Raw genomic sequence first — 13,043 nt, 5'->3', positions numbered from 1 at the left:
AAGAAACAGAAAGAATTTCCATATTGTTACCTACTACTCAGCCGTGCATAAAGATGAGTCAGAACCAGTCACATATGAAGAGGCACTGTCAAGCTCCGATAAATCTAAATGGAAAGAAGCTATTAAACAGGAGCTAGAAGCTTTCCAAACAAATGAAACATGGACAATAGTGGATAGACCGTCAAATAAGCCAATAATGAAATCAAAATGGGTCTTCAAAATTAAACGAGATGCTGATGGAAATGTCGCATGTCACAGAGCACGTTTGGTGGCGAAAGGTTGTAGCCAAACAGCAGGAATGGACTATTTTGAAACTTCCGCTCCTGTGGTGAAACATTCTTCAATGCGATTGTTATTTGCTTTAGCTGCAAAGCATGATTGGAACATTGACCACCTTGATGTCTGTACCGCATTTTTAAACAGAGATCTTGAAGAAGTTAAATATATGGAGCTTCCTGAAGGATATGACATTAAGGGGGAGTCTAATAAAGTTTGCAAATTAAGAAAATCAGTTTACGGACTGAAGCAAGCCGCTAGGTCGTGGAATAAGAAAGCAACAGAGGTTCTAAAAGGCCTAGGGTACAGGCAAACTTTTTCCGAACCATATATTTATACCAAACAAAAGGGTAATTCTATAATTAATATATAGAATTGTATGTTGAAGACTTCTTCATATTTCACAACGGCAATGTTGAAGTTGAGTTGTTAAAGAGACTTCTGGAATGCCTAGACACTACAAAGGATGTAGGTATTGTACACAGGAATTCTCAGATCAAGGAATAAGTATTTAAAATAAAAACTCCCAAATTGTTTAAGGGGGAGTGTTATGTTGGCAACTCTCAAATACTGAAATATAATGTTAGAGTTGGCAACATCATAGTAAACAATTTAAGGACTAGGTTATGTCTTGTTACCTAAGTGATGTTTACTGTTATGTGTAACCACAGTTACGTGTGTAACAACAGTATCTTTATATTGTTAAGTGTTACTATGGTTATAAGCCTGTATGTATATAAGGCGTACTTCTGTGTCAAATCTCAGTGTCTTAATAAAGCAGGAGTAGAGTGAACACTGATTCTCACTTATCATTCGATCCACGTGGAAGTAACAAAAATAACATATTTGTCATATTGAAAACGGACAGGCAGTATATCTTTAAACATAATTTAGCAATATGATTTTGATGGAGTGTTTAATTTTATGCACTTTGGTAATCATTTCGTCTTCAAATGGCTTTTATATACTGGGTTTGGCACCAATTAATTATTGCAAAGAGAAAGATGGAGCTGGAACCAAAACTTGTAAGGTAGTGTGACACTGTTGACTGTTAATTTTTGTTAAGCTGGATGAAGGTTTTTTTTAAAACCAACTCTTGCATCGTGACATTTTCATGGTGTTGGTTTTTCCATCAAGGTGCCTTGTTTGTGGTGATTTCCCAGTTGTTGAACTTCATTGTTCAAATTTCCGTTAATATCTGTAATCGCAATTTAGGTGTCCAGTTTCCAACATGACTGTACCCACCTTTAGGCCAATACAGTATTCTGGTTTCTTTTCATAGGGGTACAGTGGCCGAAGCATGAAGCAGAATATTCCTCTCCCCCCAGATCAAAAATTAAGAATGCGTGAAGTTTACATAAAGGCACAATTTTACCTTTAACAGAATCTTTTCCGTTATTGTTGCTGCCATCAAAATCCTGCTTTATAATTGCAGAAGCCAGGTTAGATGTACTGTTATAATAATTGTAAACAATTAGGTACCAGATTGAAATATTTTGTATTCATTTAGACCAGTGTCAAACAGGTATGTAGGTTTAGTTATTATACCTTTGCTCCATTTGTTGTGTACGAGTATATCGTGAAGATTTGAACTACATTTTGCTGATCAGAATTTGGGATATGTAGTACATGTCCATGTGTACTAAATGCAGTCTGTTGTTTCTTGTATAATTTAAGAACATTTATACGTATTAAGACTGGAAAGGAAATAATTGTGAGATTTTGAAGTCTGCTTTGTAATATTGCCTAGCTGTGATGTGAAAATCCACAAAATGTCTTTATTCAGGATAGTCATTTTTGGCTGGAAATCAAATTGGGTTTCTGCTGTATTAGAGACAGGACTAAAAATTGCTATGCTACAGTGTTTAGCTAGAAATAGAGACTGGTAATTTAGATTGGTACTGTGTATGATTTGAAGCTTTTATGTGAGAAGTACACAGTGAAGTCTTCCCAGTTGCTTAGCCATTGATGTGATCAGGGGTTGATGTGATGATGGTTGCATTTGCATGCTATATACAGGGGGGGGGGACAAAATAATGGAAACACAAAGGAATCGAGAGAATTTGTTTGTGTTGGTGGCATCAAAAGATTTTCAGTTAGTGCTAAATGGTCTTCAGCCATTTGTTTACACTCTGTAGTGCTTGTGTAAGTGCATTAGTGGGTGTGTTGAGTGACGGTCTGTGTGAAAGAATTGGAAAATGGGAGACTTGTCCGACTTTGAAAGAGGACAGATCGTTGGTGCACATTTAGCTAGAGCGTCTGTGGCAAAAACTACCACATCATTAGATGTATTGAGGGTAACAGTTTGTAAGGTTATGTTGGCATACATGAATCATGGAAACACAGCATCAGAAAAAAGAAGCAGTGGGCGAAAATCAACATTGACAGAAAGAGATCATCGTACATTGAGGATTGTTTTGAAAAATGACAACTACTGCAGCATAGGCGACAGCAGAAATCAATATTCATCTTGAAGATTCAGTTTCCACATAAACTGTCTGGTGTGAGCTTCACAAGTTCAATATTTATGGCAGGGCTGCAGTTGCTAAACCATTGATTACTGAACATAATGTTCAGTTGCTTACATGATGGTGTCACGACCATGAAATCTGGATATCACACAGCTGGAAACATGCCTGTGAAATGGTCAGATGAGTCATCCTTCAGGCTGTTCCCACCATCAGGAAGAGTTTACGCTTGGGGAACACCCGACAACCCTGAATGCCTGATTCCAGCAGTGAAACATGGGGGAGGTTCTATGATGGTTTTGACAACAGTGTCATGTACAGTATTCTGTTGGTCCCATTATTACCCTTGATGGTTGAATTACTGCAAAGGAGTATGTTGAGAAGTTGGGTAATCAGGTGCATCCCATGATCCAGATGTTACTTCAGAAGACGCCAGTGCTCCCATTCACACGGTTGGAACTGTGCAGTCATGGTTTGAAGAGTATGAAGGTGAACTTCAACTCTTCCTTGACCAGCACAATCACCGGATTTGAATGTCATTGAATCGCTCTGGTCAGTTCTGGAGACAAGAGTGAGGAACAGATTCCCACCTCCAACATCTGTAAAGCAACTTGAAGATGTTCTTAAAGAAGAATGGTATAAAATTCTGCTAGAGACTCTTCAAAAGTTGTATGAGACAATTCCAAGAAGGATTGCAGCTGTACTAAAGGCAGAAGGTGGTCCAGTGCCACATTAATAAAGAAATGTCTATAGTATCTGTAGTGTTTCCATTATTTTTGTTGAACCCCTATATGTGTATATAAAGCTGCGATATGTGACAGCCCAGACTGTGTGGGTGAATGGTGGGTGATTCTGATAGTGAAGCCCTGTCCCAGAATGGACTGTATGGGAATTCTGATGACTGATCATCTGTTCCCCATGCCGTCTACACTGGGACAGGAGAGTTCAAGAAATGGAAACTATGTATGAAGAGATAAAGGGAGAGGAAAACAATGAGCTAGAAAGGAGGGCAGAAGATACAAAAGATCATCCTTGATGGGTGATATACTAATAGTAATAGGAAGAAAATTGTGGGTGTTGTCATGAATATTTTAGCCAACATGGCACACAGAATTTGTGTACACAGTGCAAGTTTGCTGCCAAGCACAGCATTGATTTTCTTGCTTCTCTGCCTTTATGTTAAACTTTCTTTTTGCAGAAAGATGTCACGCTATATGTGAATCGATTAAACACAGAAGAGTCTATCATACCTTATGAATATGAATAGTAAGTATTTGTGGATTAGAGAACATATGTAGGAATGTAAGTTAACAAAGTTTAAATGATATACAGTCATGTTGTAGGTACAGTGTGGTTGCATTTTATGTGAATATGAAATGGTGTGACAAAATTATTAATAAAATCTCACTTTATGTTCTAAGCTTCAAATAATGCAAATTTATTTGTGAGAGAACTTGACTTGAATTATGTGAGATCTTCAGAGATGCATCCCTAGCATAAAATGCAACTGCACTGTAATGTGACTGTTGGTAATCAGCAACATTTTGACTAACTTCGATATCAATTTTACTTCAGATTTTATGTGTGAGTTTTTGTACGCATACAAAGTGTTTGTCTGTCCATCCAAAATATGTCTCATTATTTTGTGGCTTAATCCTTATAGTTCTAAGATCAAGAGCATCAGCATTAAAAGAAGCTGGGCAGATTGCTAGAAGTTGCCAAATCAGTGCTTCTTACTGACATGCCTAAAATTCTGTGCTCTTGAGTTTATCTGTCAGTTGGTGCTTGAGGTGTTAGTTTATTGGTGAATAAATACCATGAAGAGAAACCCAGAAGCTGTAATAGTAAGGAAGGTGGTTCAAAAGTAAACAGAAAACCAAATATATGTTGATGTGTCACCAGGATGCAGGACGGAATCATAATATAAAGACAATTAACCTTTAAGAGACGGGCCATTTAAATTCCCATAATGGCAGCAGGCCAGAGTTAATTTAAATGTCCGCCATTGTAGGGTATTAAAAATTGTAAGCATGTTACTGAAAATGCTGTGATTTCTACAATTTTTGTGATAGGCGAACGAAATAAATGCTGCTTTTATCTAGAAAGAATATAGAATCAGATATTGTAATTTACAGATTTTAAAGTCTGTAAAAATTGTTACACTGATTCCAAAATTTTTTTTTCCCCAATTTCGAGCGTCTGCCCACAAATATGCATACAGTTTCTGCACAAAACGTTTCTGCAGTATAAATGCATGCTGCTGACATCCTGTCTTACTGTGTCTTATCTGGCAAAAGGGGAGGAAGTTTATGTTTGTATTGCACATTCTCCAGTCATGTCGGAACCTTTCTGTATGCACAAGTGTGGGTGAAGTCTTATCGTACTTTGTCCTTCAGAAACTCTGTGTATATCTCGGACTAGCCACACAGAGGTACTGTTCTTGGAATAGCCCTGGATTCCCACTTGCTTCCACGCCACTTTCAGAGTCGTCTGTACCGCATTCTGAATTGGTGTCATTTATCAGCGGCCTATCAATTTTAGCTTTGTCTATGCGAAATGAGGCCATGGTGAATAGTTGAAATTGCGATGTTTTATAAGCATTACGATTAGAGGAGGCCACTTGACATCACTGGCTGACTTCTTCTAATACGAGAGTGAGGTGTCGTGTGTGCTCTTCGTGTGGGAAATGGAGTTACATCTGGACAAAGTGCATGAATTGCGACGTCGGACTCTGCATTCAGTTAGATGACGCAGGAGGGAAGACAGTCTACTTATAAAGCAGATGCCCAAAAACAATCTTAAGTGGAACAAGAATTTCAATCTTAAAATTAGATTTTAAAACACTGTGCCCACGCGTGGACTGCGCGTACCCATATGGTGTCACACGGCCACTCGGCCTTTCAAAATGTTGTAAAATTCAAAAGTAGTGCATGTAAAGTTCTGACATTTTCTAAGGTTTAATTCCTGCCCCAGTATAAGCTTCAATTTGTCTGTGTTACAGGCTTCAGGGGGTTGTGGAAAGAGGTAGGATTATGATTATGCCATACTCTGGGTGCATGCGCATGCGTATGTGTGTGTTTAAAATTGTAATCACAAAGAGGAGGTGCTTGAAGGAGTGGCAGTAGTGCTGCTTAATTTAGGGTACAGGTATGGTGCGTGACAGTAGGTCATTAAAAAGGTGCAACTTTTGTTAAGGTGACTTTTTTGTAAAACATGAAAGAATTTGCTTATCATGCAAACATTTTCACTAGCTTTCAGTTTTATTGTTATGAATAATGAACCATTGTAGTTAGGCACATGAAATTTGGTACAGAGATACCACAATTGTACAGGGTGGTTCAAATATGACGGGGACTGATTTGTGTGTAAACAAGCTGCACTGCGCAGCAGCTGTACGACCTTGAGAGAGTGTAGCCACAATCTCCACCCTCCCTCCTGTTCGGGTTAGAACCTGTTCAGTCCTGTCTGGGAGTTGCTAGAGTGATGAACGAACAGACGGTATTATAGAGCGTGGAACAACGCATTGTGATCAAATTCCTCAGAGAAAACATCTTGTCCGCTGAAATTCACCACAGACTCCAACAACAGTATGGGGAAGAGTGTCTGTCACGGACCTGTGTGTTTGAGTGGCGTAAGTACTTCAGAGAGGGCAGAGAGCGTGTGTAGAATGAACCGCATGATTGTCGGGCATGAACATCCGTCACCTAGCCAAACGTTAATCGTGCAGACGCGCTTATTCATGAGAATAGGCGAATCACTATCAAGGAACTTGGAGCAATGCTGTCCATCAGTGTTGGTAGTGTAGAAACCATCATGAAATACCACCTGCACTATTGCAAGGTGAATGCACGGTGGGTAGCACGCACTTTGATGGACGTGAACAAAATGGTGCACATGCAAGCTGCCAGTCATCTCCTGCAGCAGTTTGAAGACGAAGGCGATGCATTTTTGAGGTCTATAGAGACCACCGATGAAACGTGGGTGCACTACTTCATTCCCAAGTCCCAACAGTCATCACGCGAGTGGCTGCATACCAGTTCTCCCAGTCTATCCAGACTGTTCAGGAGTGGATATGCCACCAACCGCAAGCCTTTTTTTTTTAAGGGCATCAGGATGCTTCCAGAACGTTGGAAAAAACGTGTTGACTCTGGAGGGGAGTACATTGAAGACTGACATGTGCAAGTAAGTGTTTGGCAATTATGGGTTTTAAAAAAAAATCAGTCCCAATCATATTTGAACCACCTTGTACCTACATATTGTGTGTGAAATATTGCTTGTAAACAACAGCAATGTGGTTGTGAAATGGGCCTTTTCCTGTTTACTGTTACTGTTGGCTCAGACTGGAGTGCATCATCTCCACTCCTATCCTTCCTTGTAACCTGCCTGTGTAACCCCACCAATTTCTCACCCTATGCAATTAAACCATGAGAATGGAGGCAGCATGTTCCTCTGAACATTGGTATCCACTTACAGGACTGCATAGAGTCACAACCCAGAGACCACATTCTATATTTTAATTACATAGTTGAACCATGGTACAGGAATATGTGCTATTCTTGATCACTTCCTGGAGAACATTTCATTTCCCCTAGTCAGGTAAAAAGGCGGTGAGGAGGCACTTTAAATTGTTTGCTGATGGTGTTTTATTTTCTTTCAGTTTTGATTTTTGCAAAGTTGATGATAAAACAAAAACATCACCTGTGGAGAACCTAGGACAGGTTGTCTTTGGTGAGAGAATCCGGCCTTCCAACTATAAGGTAACACTCACATATTGTAAAAAGTACTGTGGCATATAGACATGTTGCTAAGTGGTGACTATAAGCAGTGGCTGTTTCGAGGTAATGCCCACAACATATATGCAACAGAACCACTGATAACGCAACTGGTTTCTAGGCAGCTGATTGGTAAACACACATCAACAATAGGGTTATTGTTAGAAACAGTGTTTTCTATGTGGTCCATGCAAAGGTGTTATAAAGAAGACAGCTGGGGTAGTACAGTTAGTTGAGTGTTGGCTGTCGAGAGGTGAGCTCTGCAAGGGAAGCTGAGAAGAGATGGTGCTGCAGTTGGTTGAGAGTTGAAAGTCCAGCTGTGAAGGAAAGAGTTAGTTGCAAGAGTACAGCTGTGAAAAGAAGACTTTATGTCTTCTGTAGTTACAGTGAGACTGTTATGATTACTGTGTTGCATTCCATTGCCAGGATATGTCTAGTAAAGACTGAGAAGACTTAGTGTATGTTAGTGATTTGTGAAGTGCAGAGATCAGTGACAGCACTGAAAATACTCTTAGTTTGAGTTGCGTCAGTAAGTCCAATATCCAATCCATACCCTGTCTATAGTCATGACAGTATGTTATTTATATTAAGCGAAGTTAAAGGAAGCTATTTCAAGTATACTGATTCTCCAGAACTACATAATATGAAAGAAAAATAAGGGACATGCTATAACTGGTATTCTCTTTTTGGTGTTGAAGTTTATCTTTATGTGCGAATACAGTAATATTACATTTATTGTAGAGGAGTTATTTCCATCATTTTTGGGTTGGCATACAGATTTATTTTGTAGCAAAATCAATGTACACTATATGATTCATATTGATATTGCGTTTTCTACATGTTCATTCATAGCTGTAATAATTCACCATCTAAGTAAGAGTAATTAATGGAAGTCAAGAACTCGTTCTTGACGAATGTAAGGGTCATTCCATGCGAAATCATCCAGAGAGGTGGCTCACCATTTAAAAAAAAAATCCAAGTACATTTATTTCTACATATTTTCACACTCCAAAAATATTTTTAAAAAAATTGTAGTCTCCTCGGTTCTTCCAGTAGAACCGTTTTTATAATGCGAAAAAACACGTTTTCGCCTCAAATGGAGGTTTGCGTTATCTTCTATATCTCGATAACTATTGAAGCTAGAAACTCCAATAAGAAACCAATTTATTCCTCATGATATGGACTATAAATCATATTATTACAATGTGTCGCTCAACTCTCTTCCTCTAGGTCTAATTAAGCTCAAAACTTACCTGTCGATTTTGGAAAAAAGGCTGTTTTTCACCTTCAAAAACAAGTGGGAAGGGGAAAGTATCAGATCTGTGGTTTCTACTCTTTGTTGTTTCCTACATGGGGAATATGATCACGTAGGTTGAACCCTGTACCTAATTTCCAGAATTTTCCAGGAGTTTTCAAACTTTGCCCTGGGCACCAAATCGGCCATTTTTAACATCTCATATCTCCGGTGGAGAAGCTCAGAAAAATTTGAAATTCATAGCAAATAATGCTCTATTCTAGAGTAACTTGGAGTTAAAATTACAACTTTGATATTCAAGTATGTTATATTTCTGGCAGCAAGAGTAATTCAAGTAACATCCACACAGCTGCTCTTTGGTTGCTGTTGCTAATAAGAGCACAGATGACAGGAAGTGCTTGTGGACTATTTAGAAGTGCTCTCTTGAATTTTGTGAAGGGCTTAGTGAGAACCACAAAAACCAGGATAAGAAAGTTGATCATCCCCCCCCCCCTTCAAACGTGGAACTTTGGGCATATGAAGATTGAGTGCTACTGTGCGATGTTGGGTCTATATAGTTTGAACTAAGTTGTACAATATATGTAACTCTGAGAGGCATGATATTCAGCATACTGCTGAACAAGACTTCTCAGATTGTGCACCTCTGTTGGTATCTTTGCAGATTGAGTTCTTGCACAACGAGCCATGTGTTGAGCTATGCAAAAAGTCATACAAGCCAAAGGATACAGATTCAGAGGAAAGACTGCTTCTGCTTAAGAAAGGCATGAGTCTTAATTATCAACACCACTGGATTGTTGGTAAGTAGCTGATGGGAACTCTGCAGTCTAGTAGTAATAAGTATAAACTTTCTAGTGTGGTAGTCCCCTGTCATTATTGATTTATATTAATGATTTATAAAGTTTGTCTGTATTATGTATCTTTTATGGTGATCACTATTTAATGAACTGAGGTTTCCTGCTACTTGAATTTTTAGCCTACTTTCCTTAAAATGAAAGTAGGTTTGTGATGTCACCTAGTTATGTGTGTCCCTTCCCCAACAAGCCAGAATAATCGTTGCTAGGCAACAATGCAGTAAACACATTCCTGCAACAATTGATACACATGCAGCAGTAGAACTGTTGGATGCGGTGTTTTCTGTGTAGTCCGTTTTGTGTCAAATACTCAGTATGTATTAAAAAAAATGTTATTAGTTCTCTTCAGAACATCTGGTTAATCATCTGGCTATGCTTCAGGATGCCTGAAGTAATTAAAATGCTTCATGTTGTCAAAAGACATGGATCTTACATTTTATGGGACTCATCAGTTAGCTATTCACCAATTAACTATATGAGATGTTGTCATTTTGCCTTACATTTTTTATATTAAGAAGCTTGAGTGTCATTACTGTATTGGACCTAAGATGTATGATATGTTATGAATTTGTAATATGTGACATATTTTATATCCAGCCCTACAGGGAAAGGATTGGCTTGATGAAATGAAAATAAATGTAAATGTAGATGTGAGAACTCTCATGGCTCTCATGAAGTGATGTAGATTTGTCTAATAGAAGGTTAAAGCATATGATGTATATATATTGTGACGTGCTGCCTGAAAGCTGGACTATAGGACATTCATCACTGCGCAACGGGCAATGAGAATGCATGCTGCCTAGGAAACTGCCTACCCAACAGAGGCAGAATTGTTGAATTCCCACAGCAAAGAATATTCCAGCTAACAGCGAAACTGAACCTTTCGACAAGGTGGCCCATATCCTGTCCGCGTGTTGGATATAAGCAAAGAATAATTCAGAGGACCAAGTCAGTTCTTATCCGACTAGAGCAGGAGTCAGTCTAGCTTCGAAAAAGGAAGAGCCAAGACGCTCCACTGAGATTAGCAGTGCACGTGTAACATTTGAAGAGGAAGTGTCTGAGGGTGTTATAAGTGCAAATAATTGTATTAGTGAGTGTAAAGAGTGATTGTCCAATAAACATATTCGTCCAAATCTGAGATACACAATTTCTTGTCGTGTTGCCTAGGACACATATGTGCATGTTATATAATTGTACCTGAGAGTTGAATAAATTAAAGAGAAATCAAAGTAAATAGAAATCAGTGATGTACATATAGTATCTGATAATTTAAGTTTATTTTGAAATGTATACAGATTGAAACCAAAAGGTATGGACAGAATTTGTGCACAAGTTCCACAGACCAAAACAAGAAAAATTGTCTGTATCAACATGTGTCTGAAACATTTAATTTGTGAATTATAACTGAAAGACTGTGTTTGTAATAAGTGATCAAAATGTACTCCATGAGATCAATGTATGCCTTGACACGCTTCATCATGGACTGCAGCATCTGTTCAGAGATGTGAGGGCGTTATGGATTGTCTGGCAGGCATCCACAGTGTGATGCTAAGACTCTCTTCATTGTTAACTGGAGCTGCGCATATGCTAGGGTTTTTAGGTGTCCCCACAAGGATAGCATAGTCGGTATAGTGACTAGCTCTGAGCCGGACAACCAATGGGTTTGTGTTTGAGTCCCAGTAGGGTCAAGAATTTTCTCTTCTCCATGTCATCCAGACCAGCTCTGGGGCCCACCCAGCCTCTTATCCAGTGGGTGCCAGGGGCTCTTTCCCCAGGGATAAAGCGGCAGGGAATGCAGCTGACCGCTCACCTCCAGCTAGTGCTGAGGTCAAGAAAACGTGGATCTATTCATCCACTCCGCACATATGTATTGATGGTGTAATGGTTAATTAGTTGAGCACAGGGACAACTTTACCTTTTTTTTTACCACAGGCAGAGATTCAGGGGATTCAAATTTGGTGAACATTGTGACCATGCAGTGGGTCCTCCTCTACCTATCCATTGGTCATGATATGTGTTATTGAGAACACCTCACACAGCTGGGCTAAAATGTGCTGGAACACCGTCACACATGTACCACATGCATGCTCTGACTGCCAGTGGTACATCTTCCAGTATCTTTGGCAGATACATATAAGAGGAAATCTGGGTAGTGGTTGCCTCTAAGCCAGTATGGCAAAACATGTGCTTCTACCAAACAGTTAACCAACGGCCTCTGCTCTCACATTAATGCTGAACTGCTGCTGATGTCTACACAGCATTCTTTCAGCTAGAATTTACAGATTAAATGTTTCCTGGCACATGTTGATATGGACATATTTTCTTGCTTTGGTATGTGCAATTTGTGCGCAAAGTTTGTATCCACCTTTTAGTTGCATCCTGTATAGTAGGAAACATTGAATACTGTGCTGATAGAACTGAAGTAAGATAGCTTTGAGATATACTGATATGTGATAATATTTTGATTATAGTAATAAGGTAAGGTAAAGTTGCCCCTGTGCTTAACTAATTAAGCACTTCACCATGAAAGCATATAGGAGAGTGGATGTACAAGGTGTGTCCCAAAAGCCATGAAATATATTTTTTTCTCCCACTCCTACTGGTCGGAGTACACTGGAACCAGTTGGGTTGGTGGGGGGAGGCCTTTAGCTTCACAGCGCGCCCAAGGTCAGTCTGCTCGAGCATCGGAGGCATCAGTATTGCTGATTTAGTGCACCTGTGTTTTGTGACCACGTCATGGCGCGCAATGGCGGACACTTTTGAACAACATTGGGTGGTCAAGTTCTGCACAAAGCTCAACAAAAAAGCTGCCGAAACTCACGAACTGCTTAAGCAAGCCTACGGGGAGTCTGCTCTATCATATGTGCAAGTTACAAGATGGGTGAAGAAGTTTAAGGAGGGCCAGGAAGGAGTGGAAGATGACCCCCGCTCTGGACGGCCATCAACAAGCCAAACCCATGAAAATGTGACTCGTGTGTGTGATTTGTTGAATACTGACCGTCGAATGACTGTCCGGTTGTTAGCCGACACTCTTAACATTGCAAAAACCGTTGTGCATCGCATCGTTATGGACGAATTGAACATGCGAAAGGTGTGCGCCAAGCTGGTCCCCAGATTGTTGACAGACAAGCAAAAGGCCAATCGAGTGTTGATCGCGAGTGAATTGAAGGAACGTGTGGAAATTGAACCTCATTATTTAGACTGTGTTATTACCGGTGATGAAACGTGGACATTTGAGTATGACCCAGAAACGAAGCGCCAGAGTGCTGAATGGCACGCCTCGGCTTCCCCGAAACCGAAGAAGGCGAAGATGAGCAAATCCAAAGTGAAAACAATGCTCATCGTCTTTTTCGACGCCAAGGGTGTGGTCCACAAAGAGTTTTTACCCCAAGGACAGACCGTCAACGCTCCCTACTACGTG

At 39.7% G+C, this 13,043-nt stretch overlaps 1 protein-coding gene across 2 annotated transcripts in view; it reads left to right on the top strand.

Annotated features, from left to right (window-relative positions):
- The window catches only part of LOC111868555 (transmembrane 9 superfamily member 2), a 42,653-nt gene that overhangs the window by 4,011 nt on the left and 25,599 nt on the right, over nucleotides 1-13,043 (top strand). Inside the window, exons 1-4 of one of the 2 annotated variants that reach the window (XM_033753094.1) lie at nucleotides 1,111-1,306; nucleotides 3,943-4,010; nucleotides 7,402-7,501; nucleotides 9,433-9,568. In XM_033753094.1, coding sequence (XP_033608985.1) covers nucleotides 1,175-1,306; nucleotides 3,943-4,010; nucleotides 7,402-7,501; nucleotides 9,433-9,568 — 436 coding nt within the window. In that variant the 5' untranslated portion in view covers nucleotides 1,111-1,174. Of the gene's footprint in view, nucleotides 1-1,110; nucleotides 1,307-3,942; nucleotides 4,011-7,401; nucleotides 7,502-9,432; nucleotides 9,569-13,043 lie in introns of those variants that run through there. The other variant, XM_023859307.2, reaches the window with a different exon arrangement.

Source organism: Cryptotermes secundus, unplaced genomic scaffold (assembly GCF_002891405.2).
Source record: "Cryptotermes secundus unplaced genomic scaffold, Csec_1.0 scaffold330, whole genome shotgun sequence".
Lineage (NCBI taxonomy): Eukaryota > Metazoa > Arthropoda > Insecta > Blattodea > Kalotermitidae > Cryptotermes > Cryptotermes secundus.
This window is presented reverse-complemented; position numbering and strand designations above follow the sequence as displayed.